General features: G+C 45.8%; 1 protein-coding gene across 4 annotated transcripts in view; it reads right to left on the bottom strand.

The window, feature by feature from the left end:
• The window catches only part of LOC123773945 (oxysterol-binding protein-related protein 9), a 103,562-nt gene that overhangs the window by 8,390 nt on the left and 68,418 nt on the right, over window positions 1–26,754 (bottom strand). For 2 of the 4 annotated variants that reach the window (XM_045767931.2, XM_045767933.2), the window contains exons 7-11: window positions 9,839–10,032; window positions 4,923–5,009; window positions 3,759–3,895; window positions 2,987–3,099; window positions 1,375–1,506 (exon numbers count right to left, since the gene is read on the bottom strand). In XM_045767931.2, the coding sequence (XP_045623887.1) occupies window positions 1,375–1,506; window positions 2,987–3,099; window positions 3,759–3,895; window positions 4,923–5,009; window positions 9,839–10,032 (663 nt within the window). The remainder of the gene's footprint in view (window positions 1–1,374; window positions 1,507–2,986; window positions 3,100–3,758; window positions 3,896–4,922; window positions 5,010–9,838; window positions 10,033–26,754) is intronic. The other 2 variants (XM_045767932.2, XM_069318672.1) reach the window with 1 other exon arrangement.

Here is a 26,754-nt window from a genome sequence, read left to right as displayed (position 1 = left end):
TAGCACTTAAAAATTACATATATGAATAATGACAGCCAAAAACCATGTAGATAGACAGGACTGCATAAGTGAAGGAAATGAAAAGAAGGGGTCAGAAACCAGGGCTGAACTGGCCACATTAGAGTCAAGAAAATGATGCAGCCCCATAGTTCTCCAACTTGGATAAAACAGAGAAGAACCAGAAACGGAGGTACAAATTGACTGCAGTCCACTGGTTCCAGTCCAGGTAAAAGGTGCCAAATAATCTTGAACAAGAAATGAAGCTACATACAGTAGCCAGTTCCTTACTGAGGAAAAAAAAAGCTGACACTTCAAACACCTGAAAGTGAAAAGAAGTCCTTACACCCAGCAGAAGTAGTTAGGGATGCAAAAACAGTTGCCCAGCATGTTCAAAAACACTCGGGAAGACCAGTAATAAAATGAATGAGGCACCATGGGAGCCGGTCGGCCGAGCGGACAGCATGCTGGACTTGTGATCCTGTGGTCCCGGGTTCGATCCCAGGCGCCGGCGAGAAACAATGGGCAGAGTTTCATTCACCCTATGCCCCTGTTACCTAGCAGTAAAATAGGTACCTGGGTGTTAATCAGCTGTCACAGGCTGCTTCCTAGGGGTGGAGGCCTGGTCGAGGACCGGGCCGCAGGGACACTAAAAGCCCCGAAATCATCTCAAGATAACCTCTCAAGATAACCATATGCTTCCTAGAGACTCTGGCAATGAGTATGGTCTATGGCACTACATTGACTTAACTACCACCTGTAGCAAAGTGAGTCAGGTCCTAAAGAGTTAATTGTGCACAAAAAACAAAGTCTGATCTCTATTTTGTTTTCTTGTGCACAATTAACTGAAATGCAAATTGGTGAAAGATTGGTGAAAGTGATGTGTTGCACATCACTATTTTACTGACTTACACTTTCCAGCACTTTTAAAAAAGCAAATTGGTGATATCCACATATATAGTTGCATGTAAAAATGTGTGCTTTGCAGTTACCAGACTTAGATGCATAAATATTAATATATAGGTATAAATAAATATAGGTGGTGCATTTAGTGATATGCACATATCTGTACATACACATGTTTCACATTATAATACGTACATGAAATCTTAAAACCAACAGTGACATTTCATTATATCATTTAATCACTGACACAAGGCACACACCCCACTCATCATTACCAAGCTACCACAGCCAATCACACTGTCCCAGCTACTATAAGCAGCCAATTGAGAAACAGTAAAATTAAAAAGTTTACAATATCCAAAGAAAAATTATTTATTTTATTAATGAACTTGGGGTAAAAGTACATATTACTATCACATAGGTGGAGGATTAAATATAAAATAGTATTTCTAAACAAAGAGAAATCCTTGCCTGAAGACTTCCCCCAAAATGGGATTGTAGGGTTTTCTTGCTACCTCACTCTTGCGTCCCGCATGGAAGGCTGAAACGTACCACTTTACCACCTGTATCATGCGGTCCTGAGGGGTTGTCATATCCGCAATGCTGAAATAAATAAATGTATGTACAAGAAATGTTTAAATGGCAGTAACAAATCATTTTAAGTGAAGAGAACTCATATTTTAATGCTATACGTTAAGCTCAATACCCCCTTTTTATCTTAAAAATACTTCAAGGAGGGAGAGCAAGCCTGTGTACTGTAGTTCTTAATTTAATAATAAGTTAATATTTGAAGATTAATATAAATGCATTAGCAACTAGCTTAACATGGTAGATTTTAGGAATAAAGTACAGTTCATTGGTGATCAGCTACAAACTGACAACACTTTGGCGTCCTGATGACACTCTCAGCATCATAAAAACAATACGCGCAGAGTGAGTGAGGACGCTCTCGGCGTCATGCATTCATTTTTGCTTAATCTTCTTATTAAGAATAAACATTGCGAGTGAAAGAGTTTAACATTGGGTTGTGTGCTCACCGACAATGCCCATTCTACCTTCAAGTACGATGTGGGTGGCCGGCCAGACATGCGAAAGTGTTATTAAGGGATGAAAGAAGGACCGAGAGGTTGATCAGTCAAATGGTCCTAATAAGCCGAAGTTCAGGGATCAAGTTAGGTTATGAAGAAAATATAATGCTGTAGAAAAAAGTTGGAGAGGCTAAATGTAATAATAAACAATTCTGTAAGAACTATATTTACAGCATACAAGATACAGATTGGTAACTGGAACAAGATGAATTTCACACTATAATGTCGTAACACATAGCCGTGCCACATCTGTTACTGCAAGACAAAAACCATTTGGAAATTTCTTTTATCCTGAACATACTGGTTTTCTCCTTAATGTAAGTGATCTACACTGATATAATCTGCTTGATAAGAACACACATGAAGGTTGCAATTTCAAGAAAAAAAAACTTTCAAATGGCCACACTTTTTCAATATAACAGTGGGGAGTGTTGGCAAAAACTTAAAAAAAGGTAAAAACATTAAAATTTATGAAAATAATAGGTTTTTCTTTTAAAACTTGGCACCTAAAATAGTGGAACAGAATTCTATTACATATTACCCCAAAGTTAGCACCCTGGGATGTTTAGACGTCCCAAACAAACCATCCATCAAGCAAAATAACAATGTAATTCTCTTCAGTAACGTGTACAATGATAGCTAATTAATGCAGACACTCAGCAAGGTTGTGGAATCTCAATATAAAGCTATGTTAAATTACATAAACAATTACAAAGTGATTTTATTTTTTACTATTTTTATGTAAGGCTGAGCACCTTGGGTATTTAATGCTCAATAATACCCTTGGGTATTAAATAGAATTTGAAAACCTAAGAGAGCTTAAGAAATGATAACATAAAGGGTAATAACATACGGTTAAGGGATTGACAAAAAAAATTTAAGTACTGTACTGTATACAATAAACAAATAAAGCCTTATGCAGTACATTTTATACTTATACAATATGTATAAGACAATCCTACAGTATATTTGCAATAGTAAAGAAATATCATCACCTGCAGAAGAGATCCGGGTGAGCAAAGAAGTCTGCGTACATCTCCAACAGGGATCTTTTCTCAAGGATGAATGTAGGAAGCACAACTTTAGTCAAGTCCATCCCAATTTTGACCTAAGGATAAACATTAAACATATCTGACACATTGCGTGACATTACATTCACAGACATCACATTCAGCTAACGTTAACTTTCCTACAACAAGAACTTAAACATCAATAATTAATTACAAATGCGAGAGTACACTAGCGTACCAAACAGCTATTTTTCAGTACTAATTGATAATTAATTCATTCATTGTCAGGAAAGAGGCAGCCAATGTATATTTACACATGTTAAGCTTATATTGAGGTCTCCTCAGGATGATGAGACACAAAAACACGGCTGAAGACATGAAGACTAAACCACACACCAGAAGGTGAGGAGACGACGACATTTCAGTCCGTCCTAAACCACTATCAAGTCAATTGTCATTGACTTGATAATGATAATCGATTTGATAATGGTCCAGGATGGACCGAAACATCGTCGTTTCTTCACTTTCTTATGTGTGGTTTGGTTTTCATATCTTCAGCTACGTTATTGTGACTCATAATCTGCACCGACTCTTATATTCCTATATATCACATAAGATATAAATTACAAATCTCTCTTTCATTATCATTAACAAAAATACAACTTCTGTAGGAAATATGCAGCTATTAATCTGCCAGAAGACACTGAAATGCTTCAAGTGCAAAGGAATTAATTAAACAGCTGTGATGTCATCTGACCTGTGAGAGTAAATGGTGTATGATGGAGCCATGGCCTTCCATAGATCCAAGCTCTGGGTCGTCATCCTCCTCATACATCAAGTCATAATCAATGGAGGGTTCTGACGAGTCATTGGACTGCGCCAAAGCACCACTCTCTGTTGATGTGTTAAATAATAAATACTGTAAGGGCAAAACTAATGACATCAATCACACTACCTTGGTATGCAACTCTTATGTACAATAGGGACTCTAGGCAATACACAACCCATCTTCTTGTTTAGATAGTACTTTTTGTAACTATGTACACCATCATACATATATTGAAGTAATGGAAAATTAGATAGAATTTGGTTCTATTCAATGTATAGTCTGGAAAAACTCAAACTAGAAACCAAACAAATATTCCTTTGAAATATTTAGAGTCCCTGTGCCTTCTTTTACCAACTTCGAGGTTACCTCCGGAATTGGAGCCCCCTAGGGCAGTTCGTTGCTGCCTTCAACCTCGTTCTGACAGTTCCTGCGACGGTGCTGGAACCAATCGTACTGGCGTTTGCTTTTCCACTGGAGACTTTCGGCGTCGTGGAGAGGGGTGGGGGGACCTGCTGCTTGGGTGACAGCTTCTCCATATCAACCTACCCAGGTTTTGCGCCCTGTAGAGGCCACTCCAGAGCGCAACTCCATGGTCTTCTGAGACTGATAGATGCCTACTATTCCTAGACCTAGTATAGCACACATACTGTATGTACTATACTAGGCCTCGGCGTGTATTAGGCCTAGAATGGTTAGGTTAGGTTTTATTAGCAACATAAATGCAAAACCTTTTCTGGTTTGTCCAAATTCAATAATACCAAATTCTACTTTCTAATTGTCCTTTACATCAATATATGTACGATGGTGCACATCGTTACTATGAGTAATATGTAAACAAGAGGATGGCTTGAATAACAATAACCGATAATTTTGAGTAATCTAGTTCTGAGTAATGAATGGCCTTTTGGAATGCATCCTGTTTATAAATAGGAAATTGCCTGTACTGTGCCTGAAGGCCTTTGGTTCCATACATTTTTATATGCAGTATAGTTTTTAAGTAGTGCCTCTCCCTTTCATCCCATGACACACTGTCAAAATGTACTGTGTTATATTATATATTGTATTGTTAAAAGATTTCCAAATGATCCTGACCTGATGCCTTGCGGATGGTTGAAGAATGCGCAAGTATGGACGGGGACTGTGTAGCACCAATACTGGGTGTGCCACCACTTGAAGGATCTGGATATTCAGAAAATTCATAGAATTAAACTAAAGTTCTGCACAGTCCTGAAATTTATTTCCTGCAAGACTATCAATTCATTAACCCTTCAGTTGTGCAAATGGTGCTGAAGGCATGGCAGCTTGGGCAGGGTAGCAGAAAACTAAAGCAAGACTCAACCTCCAGAAACTTATATATGGGCATTCACTGTATCCACTTCATACATATTCCAATGTTGATAGGTTTAGTATAAACTTCCGTGGTGAATACGAATAAAGGATCGACTCACTCAAAACTCGGTGCTCAACTTTTACCCACGAAAATAAGCCTCAATGGTACTCACCATTTCCTCAATGAACTTTATGAGAACCAAAAACAACCCCTTCATCACATAATTTTATACTAAATCTACTAACACTGTAATGTGTATGAATGGATACAGTGAATGTTCCACATAGATATGAGACTAGTATGATATATAAGACTAGTATGATAAACTTGTATATAATGCAGAGCCCTTACACAGTGTTCTGACTGACTTAACACACAAAGAACTGGACAGAAGCCCTCAAGTACATACTGTATTACTAAACAATGGACACATGCATTAGAGAATTTCAACACCCAAATCAGAAGATATTTAGAAAAATTCTACAACAGAGAAAAACTGCAACAGCAAGTAACCCCTTCCATAAAACTAGTACAAATTCACTATGACTTCACAATACATAACAGAAGAAGGAATAACAATATAATTTCAAATGGAGTGAAACCAACAGCCCCAGACCAAAAATTGGACTTCATTATCTACTACTGTACCAAACAAAAAGGACTGCTGGTTTAATATCCAAGAACAGCTCCAATAAACAATACAACCCTCTCCAGACAGCAACCGTGGTATACTGCACCAATTTACATGCACCAATGAAGGATGTCACCTTCGCTCTACCTATACTGGCATGACTACCACAAAGCTGTCGAGAAGACTGACTTGCCATCTACAAGCTGGTGTCCCTAGAAACCATATACAAAGTGAACATAACCCTACACTAACTAGGAACATGCTAGTAGATGATACAAAAATCCTGGAATCTACCACTGCCCAAAGGAGATTGCAAATCCTGAAAGTAATACTTACAGGAGAAAAAAGACTCACCTTAAATATAAAGAACAACAACTTTGCTTCCTTGCCAACACTTAGACCCAGACCTCACAAAACATCACCAGATAATGATGTGTCTACCGAGGTCTCGACACTCACTGCCTTACCAAATATGTGATTGGCCCTACCCTATGTTTGATTACCCCTTCACTTCACCCCACATTCCTTTGACTCTCATATGTGTATTTAACTAAGAAGTGTACATCTTGTATTCATTCTTTACCTAAAGATGCTCCAGAGAAACGTTGAAGCAGTCATGTTTAACTAAATGTGTTTAAAGGAATGCCTGCTGCCCAAGTGTACATATATATATATCAGCCCTTCCTCCAAAAATGGGGAGGTAAATGTAACAGCCCCATAAGTGCAATTATGTACTATGTATGGAAGTTAGGAATTGTACTTATTTACACTTAGTATTAAATCATACTGTCAAATATATTGTGAATATTTGAGTTTACCTGAAAAGCTGAATAGAAAACCACAACCTAACCTAACCTTCTTAGTTTTTGAAGATAAGCATTTTATTGCTTCTTAATTACAATTACTACTTAACCTATAGCTATATTGATATTACAGTTTTATAAAACAAAACTAAAATATTTCAATAAATTGTAAAGTAACTCAGGATATTTTCAAATTTTGCATAAAATCTCTATCGTTTAATAAAACTGAAAAAGAAATTCCTCATATTTAAAACTTGTGTATAGCAAACTGAACTTTAAAACTTCATCCTAAAATTCTGAGTGTCTTCACAGAAAATGAGGAGAATTAAATGGGGAGGTAAATGTAACAGCCCCTCAAGTGCAATTATGTACTATGTATGATAATCAGGAAATGTACTTATTACACTTAGTATTAAAATGTACTGTCAATTCGGAGGATGGGTTGCAGCATATATATACTGTATATATTTAGTATATACACTTTAGGCTTATATTTAGGTCCTCCAAGGTTAAATACCTTCCCCAGGATGCAACACCACAACAGTTGACTAATTCCTGGGTGCATATTTAATATTAATGCTTTGCCCGAAACGCTTTGCGTAATAGTGGCTTTAGGCATTGTATGTACTAGCTCTACCTTTAAGTCAACCAATCCTTGTAAAAATTTATTGTATGTATGTACCTTACCCTAAATAAAATTGTATTGTATTGTATTGTATTAGGTGAAAAAAGCCATTAGGTGAAAGAAAATTTGCCCAACCATTTTTGTTCCACCCGGGATTCCCTACTGTGAGTCGAGAATGAACTGAACTGTAATAGCAAGACTTGTATATACAAGCTTCATCGAGGATACTCCTATCTTTTTTCAACATTGTTAAAAAAAACTTATGCCCATCACTGCCACTTCTTACTGGTTAGCACTTTGTGAATCCTTATTTCTCAGTTTTAGTTTAGATTTGTTCTTTTCCCTCTTGGTCAGTTAAAATAAGGTGATCTTCTTCTTCTTCTTCTTCACTCACTCACTGCATCTTGCCAGACTTCCTTTTTTCAGTCAACATCAAGCTTACATTCGCGCTAATGATCTTCAGAAGTGTATGCATTATTTTCAGTCATTTTTTCTATCGGGTTTATGTCAAATAAATGAACTCGAGGCTACTGAAAATACAATTCCCATCTTAATTCCTGATCTTTGTCTGATTTTCTCATCTTAAATGCATCTTTATATCATCTCACTACCAGCTAGAATATTTGGATGGACAATGCCTCAGGTTCATAGTTTCAGCTTTATCTCCCTCTTGGTAGGTCCAATTTAGAGTATGCAATTCAGTTTTGGTCACAGTACTATAGCATGTACAGTACAGTGATCAAAATAATCCCAGGACCTAGAAGAAGTCCTTTATGATGAGATCTAGAAAGTTTAATTTGCAAAGTTGAAGAGGTGAAGCATAAGAAGTGAGTGAACTATAATACAGTATGAAATGGTATAACAAAGGGGGTATATACTCAGAAAAGGTCTGGATAAATATTGGTTTGGGAATAGGATTGCTGATTTATTTTGGCAACAAATTACCATGTAACAACAGATGTGAGGGCACCGGAATTTTTTCAAACGAAGGTTGGTCAAACCTGGAACTATGAATACGAGCTGCTTCACATGGACTAACAGGCCTTCTGCAGTTTCCTTTATCATGTTCTTATCTAACCATCAGGTTTTACCCATAAATTTTGGCCAAACTCCCAAACAGGGCAAGCCGAACCAAGGAGGACACTGAATCTGTAGCCCAAGAGAACCAGAAGGCCTAACTACACACAGAAATCGCACTAACGTGATGCATCAAATGAACAAATCCACAAGGTCTGTGACGAGGATTCGAACTTGCGTCCGGGAGCATCCCAGACACTGCCTTAATCGACTGAGCTATGACAGGGTAAAAAGAGTTGAAACCGAAGTTCTACTGAACTTACTGGATCCCGCAGCCTCTCCGAGGCACAAACCAGGGAATCCTCATCACGGCCCTTGTGGATTTGTTCACCAGAAGGCCTATCTCTAGAGGAAGGTATATTCTTAATCTGTCTAATATTCTTCAGCATAAGAGAGGGTTCGTAGGCCCCAAGTCTGAGTCGTTGGAGCACATATTCGTCCTCACAACTATTCTTCCAATTTTAGTGTGTGGTGTACTAAGCTTTCATTTAAGGTATCTACTGGGAACGGATATGAAACAATATATATGTATATGTATGTATGTATATTTATGTGTGTATATATATAAATATATACACAAATATATGTGTGTGTGTGTGTGTGTGTGTGTGTGTGTGTGTGTGTGTGTGTGTGTGTGTGTGTGTGTGTGTGTGTGTGTGTGTGTGTATATATATATATATATATATATATATATATATATATATATATATATATATATATATATATATATATATATATATATATATATATATATATATATATATATATATATATATATATATATATATATATATATATATATATATATATATACACACACACACACACACACACACACACACACACACACACACACACACACACACACACACACACACACACACACACACACACACAGTATATATATTTGATAGTGTCAGACCACGAAGGAAGAATTGAAACAGGAATTTCCTTAAGTACGTGTACTTTTGTATTTAATAATACATTTTCTGAAGGAATACATCTTCAGTCCTTCTGAAGATGTATTATTAAATACGAAAACACTTAAGGAAATTCCTGTTTCAATTCTTCCTTCGTGGTCTGACACTCACATTTTTCATCACATGTTAAATTTCGTGATTTACACCCATATATATATTATAGTATATATACACTATGTTATATAGTAAACAAAAATTATATACAAAGTATATCTAAAGTTAAAAAGCACATTTTTAACCCCTTTTTTATTATAGCATAGATTTGTTAATTTAGTCATTGATACCTCGGTAATTGTTCTTATTTTTTTTGCTAAACATTTATCATTACAATTTATACTTGTTATAGTAAAGTGAGTAGTTTCATATCTAACAACTCCATACATAGCACTTTGAAAGATACCAAAGAAGAACACTTTGATGTCAGTGATAGCAACAAAATAAACATACAGTATGTACTGCACTCACTTTCATTTAAATCAATGAATAAACTTTATCACAAATATTGTTATAAATACAACATAATATTAAACCAAAATATTCAAACTACAGTACAGTACAGTACCTGTTATGCTGAAATGGTTTATATGATTGTTAATGAAAGCCATGAGAGATTGACCTGATGATGTGGAAGAGGCAGGGAGGTTGAGGAGAGGCACCTGAGAGGCAGGGTCATTGGAGGCACTGCTGGGGGCCACATCACTGGTGCCACTGCCGCCTGCGATGGTCTCCACTCCAACTTCAAACAAGCGCGGACCACTGCAATCAAACAATAAATAGAACATAATAAAAAATGTTAGAAAACTTTTCTTGCATGGCTACGCTCTGCTGATCAAATTTCGACTTTCCAGGGAAGGGATTCAACCGTGTTTCCAACTAAAACTGCTATGTCAGTACTACTGTATAATCTTAATACATGCCCCCATAAAACTTTTTTCATCAATAACTTGATGTTTAAAAAGGCATGCTGTAAACTCGGTACATTATCACAAAAGCAATGGTGAAACAATTTGAGAAATCCATGAAGTAAAACACAAAGGTGCATAGTATCAAGGGAAAATGGGTACAGTAGTAAGTTTTTTTTTTTAAAAAGTCCAACAAGTCCTCATTTTTAAAGACCTTCCTTTGAAGCATAAAATAGTTTTTATCAGTCTATAAAAATATGCACCAGATTTTTAAAATATTCTTTTTATACTGTACTTCAAAAAATATTTGTAATAACCACAATTTCTGCCAATACTGAAAAAAATTATACTACAGTAATTCACAGAGAAACATTTATTTACTTAAGATTCTTTTAGTTGTCAATTAAATACACCTTTGTTACATGGTCACACAATAGTGAGTAAATGCACTTTATAAGGAAAAAACAGCTATAAAATCATGCAAATTGATGTTACAGAATTACACTGATGTTTAAGCATCAAACCAGAAGAAACAAATGGTAAATTATTAACGTGATCACTACAGTACTATTATTGATTCTAAGAGGAAGCCTATTAATGCTCGGCTATAATGTTAGCACACTTGCTCTTGCCTATTCTAAGCTATATGAAAACATTTGACTTTCTTCTTACCTAATATTTGTGGCTTGTTTAATGATAAACAATAACTTGTGATGGAAAAGGCATTACTGGTTACTATACAAGAAATAACAACATGAGTTACATATGCCAAAAAAATTAAACCCATTCTTTTTATTAAACTAGAAATTTTTTTCTTTTCTAATGTATGGGCCATGTGTTTAAATGTCAACATTATCTTACCTTACCTTACTTATCACCCTCACATAAAGTCATCAATGCCAAAAGTTGTACTGAACTAATGAATCTGTTCAATTATTTCACTCACACGTTCAATTATTTAAATATAGAGAATTATCAAAACAAACAGGATAGAAATGGTAGGAGGCATATCTTAAGCGTGAACATCAGTAAAACACACATTGTATAAATAGCTGGAAATGCTAATTAATAAACCATGTGGTTTGTTAGCTTCATTATTCCATTGTTGATAACTAAAGTATTTTTATACAACAATTAGTTATGGCAATCTACAATACATCCAAGAACACTTCTTAAAACTGTATAAAACAATTATAAAAACTATCAGATATACGAATAAATTTTGTAGATACAGAATTAAAAGATTATACAAACTTGTAATAGCTTTCATAGCACAAAATCCAAGAATGTTAACCAAAACACGACACAAAAGTCACTGCAAACGGAGCAGGAAAATCAGGCTCGTAACCATGGTCAAGATCTTGAATAATGAACGGGCCAGACTTATAAGGATATGGAAGGTCAATATGGAAGGTGTCAAGTAGGAAAGAAATGAAAGGAAGAGCAAGAAGGCTAGGGTTGGATACAGAGGTTGTCGAGTGTGCAGAAATGTGGGATAAGGGAAGGATGCAGATAAACACAGTGGTCTTACCACACTTTTAGACGGCGAATATAATCCATAACGGAGGAGGCACTGGGCCTCCTCTGTTTACTTCCAAAATAGGACCACATGATTCTCTCTAGCATCTGCAGACAGTAGAGGACGTATGTAGTGCCAGTAGCTGGCCTACTTGAGTGTGTCTGGCACTTGGCACGCTGGGACTGGTCAAGGAACTTTACCATGTATGACCATTACTGTTACCACAGAGAAGATCACCGCTAACCTCGGCCGAGGCATTGTTCGTCACCTACCACACTCTTTCCTCAAAACTGAATGGGTATTTCACTGTTTTACACTGTTCTCATCATTGTACCACTATTATCAAATATTACTGGTTCAAATTATTTGCACAAGTTTACACAACGATGTGACAAATGTTCCGACACTCGTTTATTAGCGAACTTTAATCCGAATAATTTTGTGAAGTTGCCACATTGAGCTGTAGTCACACTGAATATTCACACACTATCATTCTCTTACGGAGCATTGTTGTTACTCAAAAACTTGTCCTTTATAAATAACAAAAACTAGCGAGTGTGTTAAATGTTCTGCTGAAGGTTGGTGACTACTGCCCGTGATGTCTACGCTCACCACGATTTCGTTCTGTGGAGGAAATACTGTGGATGAGTCGCAGCATTTGGACCATATAATCCTCTCAGTATGTCATCTTTGTCTTCCTGTCTAACAAGTGTTACATAACTCACTATTATCAAAGGCTTTGCATATTCAAACTAAGGGGGTAATTGATAGATGATTTACTTTCATTACTAATCTATTCCACTTAGAGAATTGTAAAATCTCTCCATATGTACGTAAAATCAAGCTTTTTACCAACTTCAATATAAGAACACACACCATTCATCTAAATTATCTGGTAGTGGCAATTTAAGATTTTGAAAGCACAAAGTTACAATTTGTTGCAGGTGTTTACTACCTGCTCTAAGCTTGTGAAAATGAGTGATTATTCATATTCCAGTACTGGACTGCATATTAATTTCTCATAATGAGTCATACTTCATACTACAAAGTTGTGATAATGCCTCTAGTACAAAACTGCATTAAAATACTAGAACAAAATTACACATGAACACTTTATTACATAATTGTACTCTACTGTACTTAAGGAAAACTGCTGCTTCCATTGAGATTTTAGTTCCCTCAAGTTTTAATATGAACTAAAATGGACTAAACAAAAAATCCAATGAGAGTCTACCTCCCCACATTCTAGCTACTAACCTCACCTAACCAACCTGATTTCCTACTTTGCAATCACCATGAAAACAACAGAAGAATGTTTAGAGAACTATATCCAAAAATGTGTCTTGAGAAGATATATATTGTACTGAATAATGATCTTTCACACTTACAAGGCCATGACAAAGATTCGATTGATTTATAAAAATCCCCCTGGCACTACAACAAGATCACTGCCACCACGTAACACATATTATTTATCTAACTTCGGGTTTGATTTATAATCTCGGCTCAACTCGTCAACAAGAAGTGTCAAACTGAAGAGGATGCGCACCATTTTCCCGCAACACAACAGGGGTCTATACCTGCAGGATGGAACACTTATTCTATGTTCTGGAAAGAAAGAGATTCACAAGCCACACTCAATTGCCCTTTGAGTTGTCAGAGTATGAAGTGCCTGATAAACTATCAGGCACAGCATTGAACCAGCTATGTGGCAGGGATGTGGCACAGCACTGAACCAGCTATGTGGCAGGGATGTGGCACAGCACTACATCAGCTATGTGGCAGGGATGTGGCACAGCACTGAACCAGCTATGTGGCAGGGATGTGGCACAGCACTACACCAGCTATGTGGCAGGGATGTGGCACAGCATTGAACCAGCTATATGGCAGGGATGTGGCACAGCAATGAACCAGCAATATGGCAGGGATGTGGCACAGCACCGAACCAGCTATGTCGCAGAGATGTGGCATAGTATTGAATCAGCAATATGGTAGGGATGTGGCACAGCATTGAACCAGATATGTGGCAGAGATGACCACAGCACTGAGTCAGTCATGAAGCAGGGAAGTGTATAACACCTCCAACTGTAGCAACATCACATTAATAAGACCCACTCTAACCAGTACTTTACAAATACCTATCTATTGTTTATTATCTATTAAATATGAGAACAAATAGTGTTTGTTTAAACAAATTAAAATACAGAAAAAAATAAGCTAACCTCATCAATGAGTCAACAAAGTTCATGTACTGAACATGAAAAAAAAGCTTTTGCTAAGAATTTCATATTATACACAGCTGGAAAATATTATCCAGACTAATAGAGGGTGTAAGGGACCTTTAACAAGCAGCCGGCTTCATGCCCCATCGAGGTCACTATAGATGGTGACCCCTCAGGTAAATTCAGGTATATGAAGTCTGTTGCTGGTACTAATCGAGTCTGGTAAAGTCTATGGATTATGAAACAAATATTTGAATGTCTCCATGATTAGCAAGAAATCTGGCAGAGACTTTTGAGGTGACGATGCTGAATTGCCTCTACACTTGAAGACTTACGAACACCCTCTCTGAAGACTACGAGAATGGACATTATGCCATTCTGAAACTTCCCAGAATGTATTAACCATGCACATTCCAGCCATCGCCCTCCTCACATCAGTACAGGTGTTGAGGGTGAGGTGGGTGGACGGGTGTGTCAACACATGTGGAGTGAGGCGAAACAAGTGTGAGAGCACAGGTGTCTGGGGTCCTTACTGTCAAGTATCATGGTCCAACACCATTGACAGCAGTTCTTGTATAATGTCACCCACTGCCTCGTATTATGCACATTAAAGCAGTCTGAGATAAGCCTACTAATGCCTAATTCTTCATTAGTAAATTGTAACTAATAATATTCAATTAACTATTTTTGTCTTGTATATAGGAGTCTCATAATCTTTCATTCTCACGAACTTCACTTATGTACCCTATATCAATTCAGTAATATCCTGGTAAACATTTAAGACACAGTTGTGGGGAGTTTATTTCTTCCTCTGTACCCACCAGACTATATTGCCAGATGCACCTCGAGGCACCTGGCAGGGTCTCCTATCTGGCTGCTGGAGATTGGTAAGACTAAGAGCTACCATAATACTTGGAGCGCAATACGGGTCATCAGACCCACCTGCTGCAGGAGGAATTTCACCCCCTTGAAGCCACAGGCTGCTTAATATCTGAGCGTCTGGAACCCAGTAGGCTCAGGAATCTGTACACCAGTTGATTGACAGTTGAGAGGCGAGACCAAAGAGCCAGAGCTCGATCCCCGCATGTACAACTAGGTGAGTACACACGCACATGAATACACAGGTGCGACTCAGCAGCCTCTAATAAACTAAATGCCAGACAAGGGCCCGGAGCAGATATCACAATGGAGGCAACAGCTGTGCTACCGGCTGTACACTCAAAAGCCTTCTGGTAACCAGGAAGCCACACCTGTTGGAAACCTTCCGTGGCAGCCTTCACGGTGGCAACACCCAACATGGCTGAGGTGCAACGCCCTCCATGTGGATATAAAGACACGAGAGAGTGGGGATAGGGGCCCACCAGCTCCATAACTGGTGTAGCCAGCCGCCCGAGGTTGAAATTCACCACGAAGACTCCCATTCATCCCAAGATCTCCAGAATCGGCTATTGATACAGATAATGGCTCCAAAGAGCTTCCATTTACGGGCTCACCATAGCCCGTGCTACTTGAAACTTTTTGTTCCCAGTAGCTGAATCTAAAACAACAACGGGGTACGGGCGGCAGACTGGTGCTGGCGAGGGAACCCGTCCAGAAGGACCCCAATGGAGAGCTGAAGAGTGGACCAGAGGGCAGCCTGGCCACCACCAAGCAGGACATGAGGAGGGTGAAGATGTCTTCCTCCTCACTTAAGCGACCCACCAACCTTACAAGACTAACAAAGGTCTGGTGTACAGTTGGCCACTCTAGTTGGGGCAACTGTAGCTCCAATTAGTTTAGTGGTCACACTATACACCAAGTGTATAGTATAGTATAGACAGACACGTCAGGAAGGGGGGGGTGTTGGCAGACACGTGGGGGGCTGGTGGCAGACACGTGGGGGGCTGGTGGCAGACACGTGGGGGGCTGGTGGCAGACACGTGGGGGGTGTTGGCAGACACGTGGGGGGCTGGTGGCAGACACGTGGGGGGCTGGTGGCAGACACGTGGGGGGCTGGTGGCAGACACGTGGGGGGCTGGTGGCAGACACGTGGGGGGCTGGTGGCAGACACGTGGGGGGCTGGTGGCAGACACGTGGGGGGCTGGTGGCAGACACGTGGGGGGCTGGTGGCAGACACGTGGGGGGCTGGTGGCAGACACGTGGGGGGCTGGTGGCAGACACGTGGGGGGCTGGTGGCAGACACGTGGGGGGCTGGTGGCAGACACGTGGGGGGCTGGTGGCAGACACGTGGGGGGCTGGTGGCAGACACGTGGGGGGCTGGTGGCAGACACGTGGGGGGCTGGTGGCAGACACGTGGGGGTGGTGGCAGGACACGTGGGGGGGGTGGCAGACACGTGGGGGGGGTGGCAGGACACGTGGGGGGTGGTGGCAGACACGTGGGGAGGTGGCAGACACGTGGGGGAGGTGGCAGACACGTGGGAGGGGTGGCAGACACGTGGGGGGGTGGCAGACACGTGGGAGGGTGGCAGACACGTGGGGGAGTGGCAGACACGTGGGGAGTGGCAGACACGTGGGGAGTGGCAGACACGTGGGGAGTGGCAGACACGTGGGAGGGTGGCAGACACGTGGGGAGTGGCAGACACGTGGGGGGTGTGGCAGACACGTGGGGGGGGGTGGCAGACACGTGGAGGGGTGGCAGACACGTGGGGGGTGGCAGACACGTGGGGGGGTGGCAGGCACGTGGGGGGTGTGGCAGGCACGTTGGAGGGGGGGTAGGCAGACACGTGGGGGGGGGGGTGGTGGCAGACACGTGGGGGGGTGGTGGCAGACATGTGGGGGGATGGTGGCAGACACGTGGGGGGTGGCAGACACGGGGGGGGGTGGCATACACGTGGGGAGGTGGCAGACATGGGGGGGTGGCAGACACGTGGGAGTGGCAGACACGTGGAGGGTGGCAGACACGTGGGGAGTGGCAGACACGTGGGGGGTGGCAGACACGTGGGGGGTGTTGGCAGACACGTGGGGGGTGGCAGACACGTGGGGGGTGGTTGGCAGGCACGTTGGGGGGTGGTGGCAGGCACGTTGGGGGGGGTAGCAGACACGTGGGGGGGGGGTGGCAGACACGTGGGGGGGGGTGGTGGCAGACACGTGGGGGGGGTGGCAGGCACGTTGGGGGGTGGTGGCAGACACGTGGGGGTGTTGGCAGACACGTGGGGGGGGTGGTGGCAGGACACGTGGGGGGGGGGTGGCAGACACGTGGGGGGGTGGCAGGCACGTTGGGGGTGGTGGCAGGCACGTTGGGGGGGTGGTGGCAGGCACGTTGGGGGGGTGGTGGCAGGCACGTTGGGGGGGTGGTGGCAGGCACGTTGGGGGGTGGTGGCAGGCACGTTGGGGGGGTGGTGGCAGGCACGTTGGGGGGTGGTGGCAGGCACGTTGGGGGATGGTGGCAGACACGTGGGGGGGTGGCAGACACGTGGGGGGGGGTGGTGGCAGACACGTGGGGGGGGGGTGGTGGCAGACACGTGGGGGGGCAGACACGTGGGGGGGGTGGCAGGCACGTTGGGGGGTGGTGGCAGGCACGTTGGGGGTGGTGGCAGGCACGTTGGGGGTGGTGGCAGGCACGTTGGGGGATGGTGGCAGACACGTGGGGGGGTGGCAGAAACGTGGGGGGGGGTGGTGGCAGACATGTGGGGGGGATGGTGGCAGACACGTGGGGGGGGGGCAGACACGTGGCCAGTACCAGGTTACACTTGGTAACATTAACTAAACAACACGTCTTGGTCAATATGGCATCAGTGATGGCGTCTTAGGGTCGGGTCCAGTGACCTCCTGTACTGGGAGAAGTGTACCAGACGAGGCTGAACCATCAAACTGTCTTCAGTTGGACGATGCGTGGGTCACACAGCGGACAGTGGCCGCCTGTCCTGTCCACGGGTCGCTGCCTCTCCCTGCTGGGACGAGCCAGTGTGTGTGGCCAGTCAACGTTAGTCTATCCTAATGGTATCCTCGACATGTAACATGTAATTCTGGCACTAAGGACGTGTTGCAGCGAAGATGACGAGCATTGTGCCACACAACCAGGCTAACATAACCACGTCAGTCTACGGTGACACGCCACCCACTTTCAACAACGACGGACACAACCGTATGTGGTACACCGAGAGAAGTGACTGTGTGCTGCGCCTCACAGTGCCGCCACCACTACTGCCACCACCACCACCAACCCCGCCACCATTCTCCAATCGCCACCACCACCACCACCAGGCCACTACAATTGCCACACGCCACCACCCTCAAATTCCCCCCTTCTACACAAACACTGGAAGCGTTAGTTTTTGATCTCTGGAATCCTGTGCATTAAAAGTTCAGATGCGACTTCTCTCACTCGTAAAGATAGTCACACACTATGGAACCTGGTGTATAAGGCGGCGACTTGTGAAGGACTGTCACCTCCCCACCTCCTCCTCCTCCCCCTATCATCAGTGTTCTTCATTCCCTTCCTCCTCTCTCTCTCGTCTCTGCCAGCCCGCACGCCCACACACCTCTCCGCCCACCCACACGCCCCCTCCATGTGAGGGGTCGCAACTGAACACCTATCACCGACACGGGGAAGCACAAAACAATTACCACTCAGTTTTTCAATAGTTTCTTTAACACGTATGTTATACACTACATTTACCCGGAAATTGATAACTTGCTAGAGCCTTAAATACAACAATTCTTCAAGTGGGTAAAATGGCTTCCGTTTCGTGGGGATGGACAAGTAAGACGGGCGGGAGATATGGGCGGGAAGAGCGCTGGAATGTCTCCCAATATTGGCCGAGCTCACACCTGTGTACATTTCTCAGTTTATGAGCGGTATTTGGGCGCATGTCACCGCTACGGTGGCCCGCCGGGTTATTGATTGATTGGTCATTTCATTGATTTATTGGTTGATTTTGAGAAAGAGTTAATGAGAGAAATAGGAGGTAGTGAGAGTAATAGGAGGCAGTGAGAGTAACAGGAGGCAGTGAGAGTAATAGGTAGTGAGAGTAACAGGAGACAGTGAGAGTAATAGGAGGCAGTGAGAGTAACAGGAGGTACTGAGAGTAATAGGAGGCAGTGGTAGTAACAGGAGGTAGTGAGAGTAATAGGAGGTAGTGAGAGTAACAGGAGACAGGGAGAGTAATAGGAGGTAGTGTGGGAGGGAGGTGGGTGGAGCCTCCAGAGGGCTACTCCACTAACTGGCTGTGGTTGAGCCACAAGCAGGAACTCTGCACCACCATATCCGCCGCCTCTGGGGAGCCCTGATCCACCTAACTGTGCGTCCATGTGGGTCCTGCCACGTCTCCTCAACATGCTTCACTTAATCTACCGTCATTTTGACGCTCAAGATCATAGCGGCAAACAAACTGGATTGCTTAAGTTAAAACTAAATGCACTTTCAAATTGCTGGGGCACCTTTCTCTACACCGCGGCCCACCCACCTACCCTCCACGCATGTTGCCTTAGGCGCTGTTCACTTGTTCCTCTGGGCCTACTTAGCCAGCCTCTCCTCTCCAATTCACCATGATACTCACCCTTACCCTAGAGCACACTTCTCCTGCCTCCCACCCGCCTCTCACCTCTCCCACCCGCCTCTCACCAGGCTGCACGCATCGTGTTTCACCTTCCGCTGACAACCTGGCCAATATATCCATCACCATTATGGGGGTCAAGGAAAACTGGAGGGATGGAACGGGGGAAAACCTTGTTGAACGAAACGGGAGGGAGTGAGGACAGATAGAGCAGAGAGAGAGAGGAGAGAGAGATAGTGCTGAGAGAGAGGATGGAAGGGAGGAAATGAAGGAGTACTAGCCAGCTTCCCCGCCTCACCACATCAAGCCAACATGCTCAGTCACCCCGAGCCGTCACCAGCTCACACACTACACCACTAACGTCTCAAGACACCGGCCATAATCAAGAAGAATACCTAAACGGTCCTACCTTACCTTGCGGTTACCTTCCCATGATTTCGAGGCTCAACGCCCCCGCGGACCGGTCCCCGACCGGACCTCCTCGTTGCTGGACTGGTCAACCAGGCTGTTGGACGCGGCTGCTCGCAGCCTGACGTATCACAGCCTGGTTGACCAGGTATGATCAACCAAGCACTTCCTTGGTGACCAGCTGGTAAGCCCAGCTATTGCTGCTGGCACCAACAACCCGACTGATCTGATAATCTCTTATATTAACCGGGTGATTTACGGCCAAGCAAGGTGCACGCCCCGAGACATTCACCTTAATATGGTGACTTATAAAGGCTTTCTTTATTTGGAATGACAAATAGGAGGCTTCAGTTGACAGGTTCACATCCCAGGCTACGGATGCTGGTCAGTGCCGCAGGACCTGGTCGACGACCGGGCCGCGGGGACACTAAGCCCCGGAAGCACCTCAAGGTAGCCAAGGTAGGACCAGCATCCGTAGCTTGCTGGTCCTGCGGCACCAGGATCATTTACGTATATCACAAACATGATAGGACTGAGTACAGAGCCCTGTGGGACCCCCACTGGAGACTTCACGCCAATCTGAGGTCTCACCCCTCACTGTAACTCTCTGCTTCCTATTGCTTAGGTACTCCCTTATCCTCTGGAGCGCCCTACCAGTTACGCCTGCCTGTTTCTCCAACTTATGTACCAGCCTCTTATGGGGTACTGTGTCAAAGGCTTTCCGACAGTCTAAGAAAATGCAGTGCGCACATCCTTCTCTTTCTTGCTTAATCTTTGTCACCTGATCGTAGAATTCTATTAAGCCTGTGAAGCAAGATTTACCCTCCCTGAACCCATGTTGATGGGTTGTCACGAAGTCCCTTTTCTCCAGATGTGTTACTAGGTTTTTTCTCACGATCTTCTCCATCACCTTGCATGGTATACAAGTTAAGGACACTGGCCTGTAGTTCAGTGCCTCTTGTCTGACACCCTTTTTATATATTGGGACTACATTAACCGTCTTCCATATTTTTAGTATGTCTCCCGTCACCTCTCTTCTTCGTTCGAGACAGACAGACAGACAGACAGGCAACCATCTATTAGGCACTATTAGTTGCGCCATCAATCAATAGCCCCCCCCCCTTACATTGCACTACATATACCATTCACATCATCACCAAATATTGAGCGACCGCTCTCACCTGAAGGTCAACAACCTCTTGTTACCAATACACCTGTCTTCCCCCCCCTCCCCCCCCTCACCCACCCGCCACAACCCCCACACACACACCTGCTTACCTCCCTCCCTCACCGGCATCCCAAACCCACCACACATCTGCCTCTCACACACCCATCCTATAACTACCACACCAACTTCCTACAGCCATTACGGGCTCACCATAGTCCGTGCTACATGGACACTTCGTTCTGAGTAGCTAAATCTAAAACAATAACATCCTAGAGCCATTACACCTGCTTCCTAGTCACTTCCACACCTGCTTTCCAGTCACTTCCACACCTGCTTCCCAGTCACTTCCACACCTGCTTCCCAGTCACTTCCACACCTGCTTCCCAGTCACTTCCACACCTGCTTCCCAGTCACTTCCACACCTGCTTCCAATAGTTGCTACACGTGCTTGCTCCTGATAGCTACAGCTGTTTCCAACACTGGAAACCGATTTTCCATGTCTTGAGCACCTGTTTGAGATCCTTCACGTCTTGAGGTTATCTTGAGATGATTTCGGGGCTTAGCGTCCCGGCGGCCCGGTCCTCAACCAGGCCTCCTTTTTGTTACCCCCCCCCCCCAGGAAGCAGCCCGTAGCAGCTGTCTAACTCCCAGGTACCTACTTACTGCTTGAACAGGAGCATCAGGATGAAAGAAACTCTGCCCATTTGTTTCCGCCTCCACCGGGAATCGAACCCGGGACTTTAGGACTTAGGAATACCAAACACTGTCCACCCAGCTGTCAGGCCCGTCCATGGCACTATCCACTATGGATAGTGACATAATGATGCAGATGATGAGGATGTTGTTGTTAAAGATTCGCTGCCTGGAAGAAAAAGTTCCAAGTAGCACGGGCTATGGCGAGCCCGTAGTGCCCTCAACGATGAGGCATACGGGGCTGAAGATATGACCACCAAACCACACAGCAGAAGATGGGCATAGTGATATTTCAAAATTACACACACACACACACACATATACACACACACACACACACACACACACACACACACACACACACACACACACACACACACACACACACACACCACATTCTGAGTATCTACCCCCTAACCCCGCCCCCCTCCCTTGTGGTTGGACGGTAGAGCGACGGTCTCGCTTCCTGCAGCAGGTCGGCGTTCAATCCCCGACCGTCCACATGTGGTTGGGCTCCATTCCTTCCTTACCCCGTCCCATCACAAATCCTTATCCTGACCCCCCCCCCCTTCCAAGTGCTATATAGTCGTAATGGCTTGGCGCTTTCCCCCCTGATAGCTCCCTCCTCCCCCCCCCTAAACAAAATAAAAGCCTCTCACAGTTATGCTACAAATAACTAAAGATATCGGAAAGATAGCGTTTATCAGAGGCCAAATGTAATGGCTTCAATGGTAATGGTTACTGAATATGGCGGAAGACTGGATATGGTGGGTGTATGGTGGTGCCAGTAAGAGTGAGCGACAGTAAGAGTGAGCGCCAGTAAGAGTGAGCACCAGTAAGAGTGAGCACCAGTAAGAGTGAGCGCCAGTAAGAGTGAGCGCCAGTAAGAGTGAGCACCAGTAAGAGTGAGCACCAGTAAGAGTGAGCACCAGTAAGAGTGAGCACCAGTAAGAGTGAGCGCCAGTAAGAGTGAGCACCAGTAAGAGTGAGCACCAGTAAGAGTGAGCGCCAGTAAGAGTGAGCACCAGTAAGAGTGAGCGCCAGTAAGAGTGAGCACCAGTAAGAGTGAGCACCAGTAAGAGTGAGCGCCAGTAAGAGTGAGCACCAGTAAGAGTGAGCACCAGTAAGAGTGAGCGCCAGTAAGAGTGAGCACCAATAAGAGTGAGCGCCAGTAAGAGTGAGCGCCAGTAAGAGTGAGCACCAGTAAGAGTGAGCACCAGTAAGAGTGAGCGCCAGTAAGAGTGAGCACCAGTAAGAGTGAGCACCAGTAAGAGTGAGCGCCAGTAAGAGTGAGCGCCAGCACGAGTGAGCGCCAGTAAGAGTGAGCGCCAGTAAGAGTGAGCACCAGTAAGAATGAGCGCCAGTAAGAGTGAGCGCCAGTAAGAGTGAGCGCCAGTAAGAGTGAGCGCCAGTAAGAGTGAGCACCAGTAAGAGTGAGCACCAATAAGAGTGAGCGCCAGTAAGTGAGCGCCAGTAGGAGTGAGCACCAGTAAGAGTGAGCGCCAGTAAGAGTGAGCGCCAGTAAGAGTGAGCACCAATAAGAGTGAGCGCCAATAAGAGTGAGCGCCAGTAAGAGTGAGCGCCAGTAAGAGTGAGCGCCAGTAAGAGTGAGCGCCAGTAAGAGTGAGCGCCAGTAAGAGTGAGCACCAGTAAGAGAGCGCCAGTAAGAGTGAGCACCAGTAAGAGTGAGCGCCAGTAAGAGTGAGCGCCAGTAAGAGTGAGCGCCAGTAAGAGTGAGCACCAGTAAGAGTGAGCGCCAGTAAGAGTGAGCGCCAGTAAGAGTGAGCGCCAGTAAGAGTGAGCACCAGTAAGAGTGAGCGCCAGTAAGAGTGAGCGCCAGTAAGAGTGAGCGCCAGTAAGAGTGAGCACCAGTAAGAGTGAGCGCCAGTAAGAGTGAGCGCCAGTAAGAGTGAGCGCCAGTAAGAGTGAGCGCCAGTAAGAGTGAGCGCCAGTAAGAGTGAGCGCCAGTAAGAGTGAGCGCCAGTAAGAGTGAGCGCCAGTAAGAGTGAGCGCCAGTAAGAGTGAGCGCCAGTAAGAGTGAGCACCAGTAAGAGTGAGCACCAGTAAGAGTGAGCACCAGTAAGAGTGAGCACCAGTAAGAGTGAGCGCCAGTAAGAGTGAGCGCCAGTAAGAGTGAGCGCCAGTAAGAGTGAGCGCCAGTAAGAGTGAGCACCAGTAAGAGTGAGCACCAGTAAGAGTGAGCGCCAGTAAGAGTGAGCACCAGTAAGAGTGAGCACCAGTAAGAGTGAGCACCAGTAAGAGTGAGCGCCAGTAAGAGTGAGCGCCAGTAAGAGTGAGCACCAGTAAGAGTGAGCACCAGTAAGAGTGAGCACCAGTAAGAGTGAGCACCAGTAAGAGTGAGCACCAGTAAGAGTGAGCGCCAGTAAGAGTGAGCGCCAGTAAGAGTGAGCGCCAGTAAGAGTGAGCGCCAGTAAGAGTGAGCGCCAGTAAGAGTGAGCGCCAGTAAGAGTGAGCGCCAGTAAGAGTGAGCACCAGTAAGAGTGAGCGCCAGTAAGAGTGAGCGCCAGTAAGAGTGAGCGCCAGTAAGAGTGAGCGCCAGTAAGAGTGAGCGCCAGTAAGAGTGAGCGCCAGTAAGAGTGAGCGCCAGTAAGAGTGAGCGCCAGTAAGAGTGAGCGCCAGTAAGAGTGAGCGCCAGTAAGAGTGAGCGCCAGTCTGATGGAAGTCATGACGCAAGAGGCGGGCGGCGGGAAGCTCCTACTGGACCCGCCAGGCGCCAAGACCAGGTCCTACACACACCCTGACCCTCCCCTTCCACCCTTCACACACCCCTTCCTTCCCCTTCCACCCTTCACACACCCCTCCCTTCCCCTTCCACCCTTCACACACCCCTTCCTTCCCCTTCCACCCTTCACACACCCCTCCCTTCCCCTTCCACCCTTCACACACCCCTTCCTTCCCCTTCCACCCTTCACACACCCCTCCCTTCCCCTTCCACCCTTCACACACCCCTCCCTTCCCCTTCCACCCTTCACACACCCCTCCCTTCCCCTTCCACCCTTCACACACCCCTTCCTTCCCCTTCCACTCTTCACACACCCCTCCCTTCCCCTTCCACCCTTCACACACCCCTTCCTTCCCCTTCCACCCTTCACACACCCCTCCCTTCCCTTTCCACCCTTCACACACCCCTTCCTTCCCGTTCCACCCTTCACACACCCCTCCCTTCCCCTTCCACCCTTCACACACCCCTCCCTTCCCCTTCCACCCTTCACACACCCCTCCCTTCCCCTTCCACCCTTCACACACCCCTCCCTTCCCCTTCCACCCTTCACACACCCCTCCCTTCCCCTTCCACCCTTCACACACCCCTTCCTTCCCCTTCCACCCTTCACACACCCCTCCCTTCCCCTTCCACCCTTCACACACCCCTCCCTTCCCCTTCCACCCTTCACACACCCCTCCCTTCCCCTTCCACCCTTCACACACCCCTTCCTTCCCCTTCCACCCTTCACACACCCCTCCCTTCCCCTTCCACCCTTCACACACCCCTTCCTTCCCCTTCCACCCTTCACACACCCCTCCCTTCCCGTTGCACCCTTCACACACCCCTTCCTTCCCCTTCCACCCTTCACACACCCCTCCCTTCCCGTTCCACCCTTCACACACCCCTCCCTTCCCGTTCCACCCTTCACACACCCCTTCCTTCCCCTTCCACCCTTCACACACCCCTCCCTTCCCCTTCCACCCTTCACACACCCCTTCCTTCCCCTTCCACCCTTCACACACCCCTTCCTTCCCCTTCCACCCTTCACACACCCCTTCCTTCCCCTTCCACCCTTCACACACCCCTCCCTTCCCGTTCCACCCTTCACACACCCCTCCCTTCCCCTTCCACCCTTCACACACCCCTCCCTTCCCCTTCCACCCTTCACACACCCCTTCCTTCCCCTTCCACTCTTCACACACCCCTCCCTTCCTTTTCCACCCTTCACACACCCCTTCCTTCCCCTTCCACCCTTCACACACCCCTCCCTTCCCTTTCCACCCTTCACACACCCCTTCCTTCCCGTTCCACCCTTCACACACCCCTCCCTTCCCCTTCCACCCTTCACACACCCCTCCCTTCCCCTTCCACCCTTCACACACCCCTCCCTTCCCCTTCCACCCTTCACACACCCCTTCCTTCCCCTTCCACCCTTCACACACCCCTCCCTTCCCTTTCCACCCTTCACACACCCCTTCCTTCCCCTTCCACCCTTCACACACCCCTCCCTTCCCCTTCCACCCTTCACACACCCCTCCCTTCCCTTTCCACCCTTCACACACCCCTCCCTTCCCCTTCCACCCTTCACACACCCCTTCCTTCCCCTTCCACCCTTCACACACCCCTCCCTTCCCCTTCCACCCTTCACACACCCCTCCCTTCCCCTTCCACCCTTCACACACCCCTTCCTTCCCCTTCCACCCTTCACACACCCCTTCCTTCCCCTTCCACCCTTCACACACCCCTCCCTTCCCCTTCCACCCTTCACACACCCCTTCCTTCCCCTTCCACCCTTCACACACCCCTCCCTTCCCCTTCCACTCCTTCACACATCCCTTCCCTTCCACACCCCCTGACGGCCACGTGGTCCGGCCCTCACAGAAATGCCAGACAATGCCCCTAATTCGTGCCTAACGCCTCACATTCAGAAGTATATCAATAAAATACTAAGTAGTTGCCGGGATAGAAGGCTAAACCCCTAGAAGGCTAGACTTGGTGGAGATGGGTAGGGGGGGAAGTGGAATGATTGGGGGTGGGTGGCAGGGGGGGGGAGGGGTATTATGGAAGGGAGGGAGGGAGGGGAAGGGGATAGACTGTTGGGCGTGTGTGTGTGTGTGTGTGTGTTGAAGGAAATGAGCCAGTCTTATCACTCCCCGGCGCGGCCTCTCCCTCTCTCCCTTCCGCCCACTAACTGTTTCTTCCTCTCTCTCATTTTCCCCACACACACACACTGGCCTTCCCGCCATTTCCCTAGGGTTTACTCTCACTCTCCGCCACGCATTGGACTTTTCCCCCGTCTCATGGGATCTCCTCTCTCACTACCTTCCCATGGGTCTCCTACCCTGC

The sequence above is a fragment of the Procambarus clarkii genome, chromosome 91 (genome assembly GCF_040958095.1).
Source record: "Procambarus clarkii isolate CNS0578487 chromosome 91, FALCON_Pclarkii_2.0, whole genome shotgun sequence".
Taxonomy (NCBI): domain Eukaryota; kingdom Metazoa; phylum Arthropoda; class Malacostraca; order Decapoda; family Cambaridae; genus Procambarus; species Procambarus clarkii.
The sequence above is the reverse complement of the archived record's forward strand: the minus strand, read 5'-3'. Positions and strand labels throughout refer to the sequence as shown.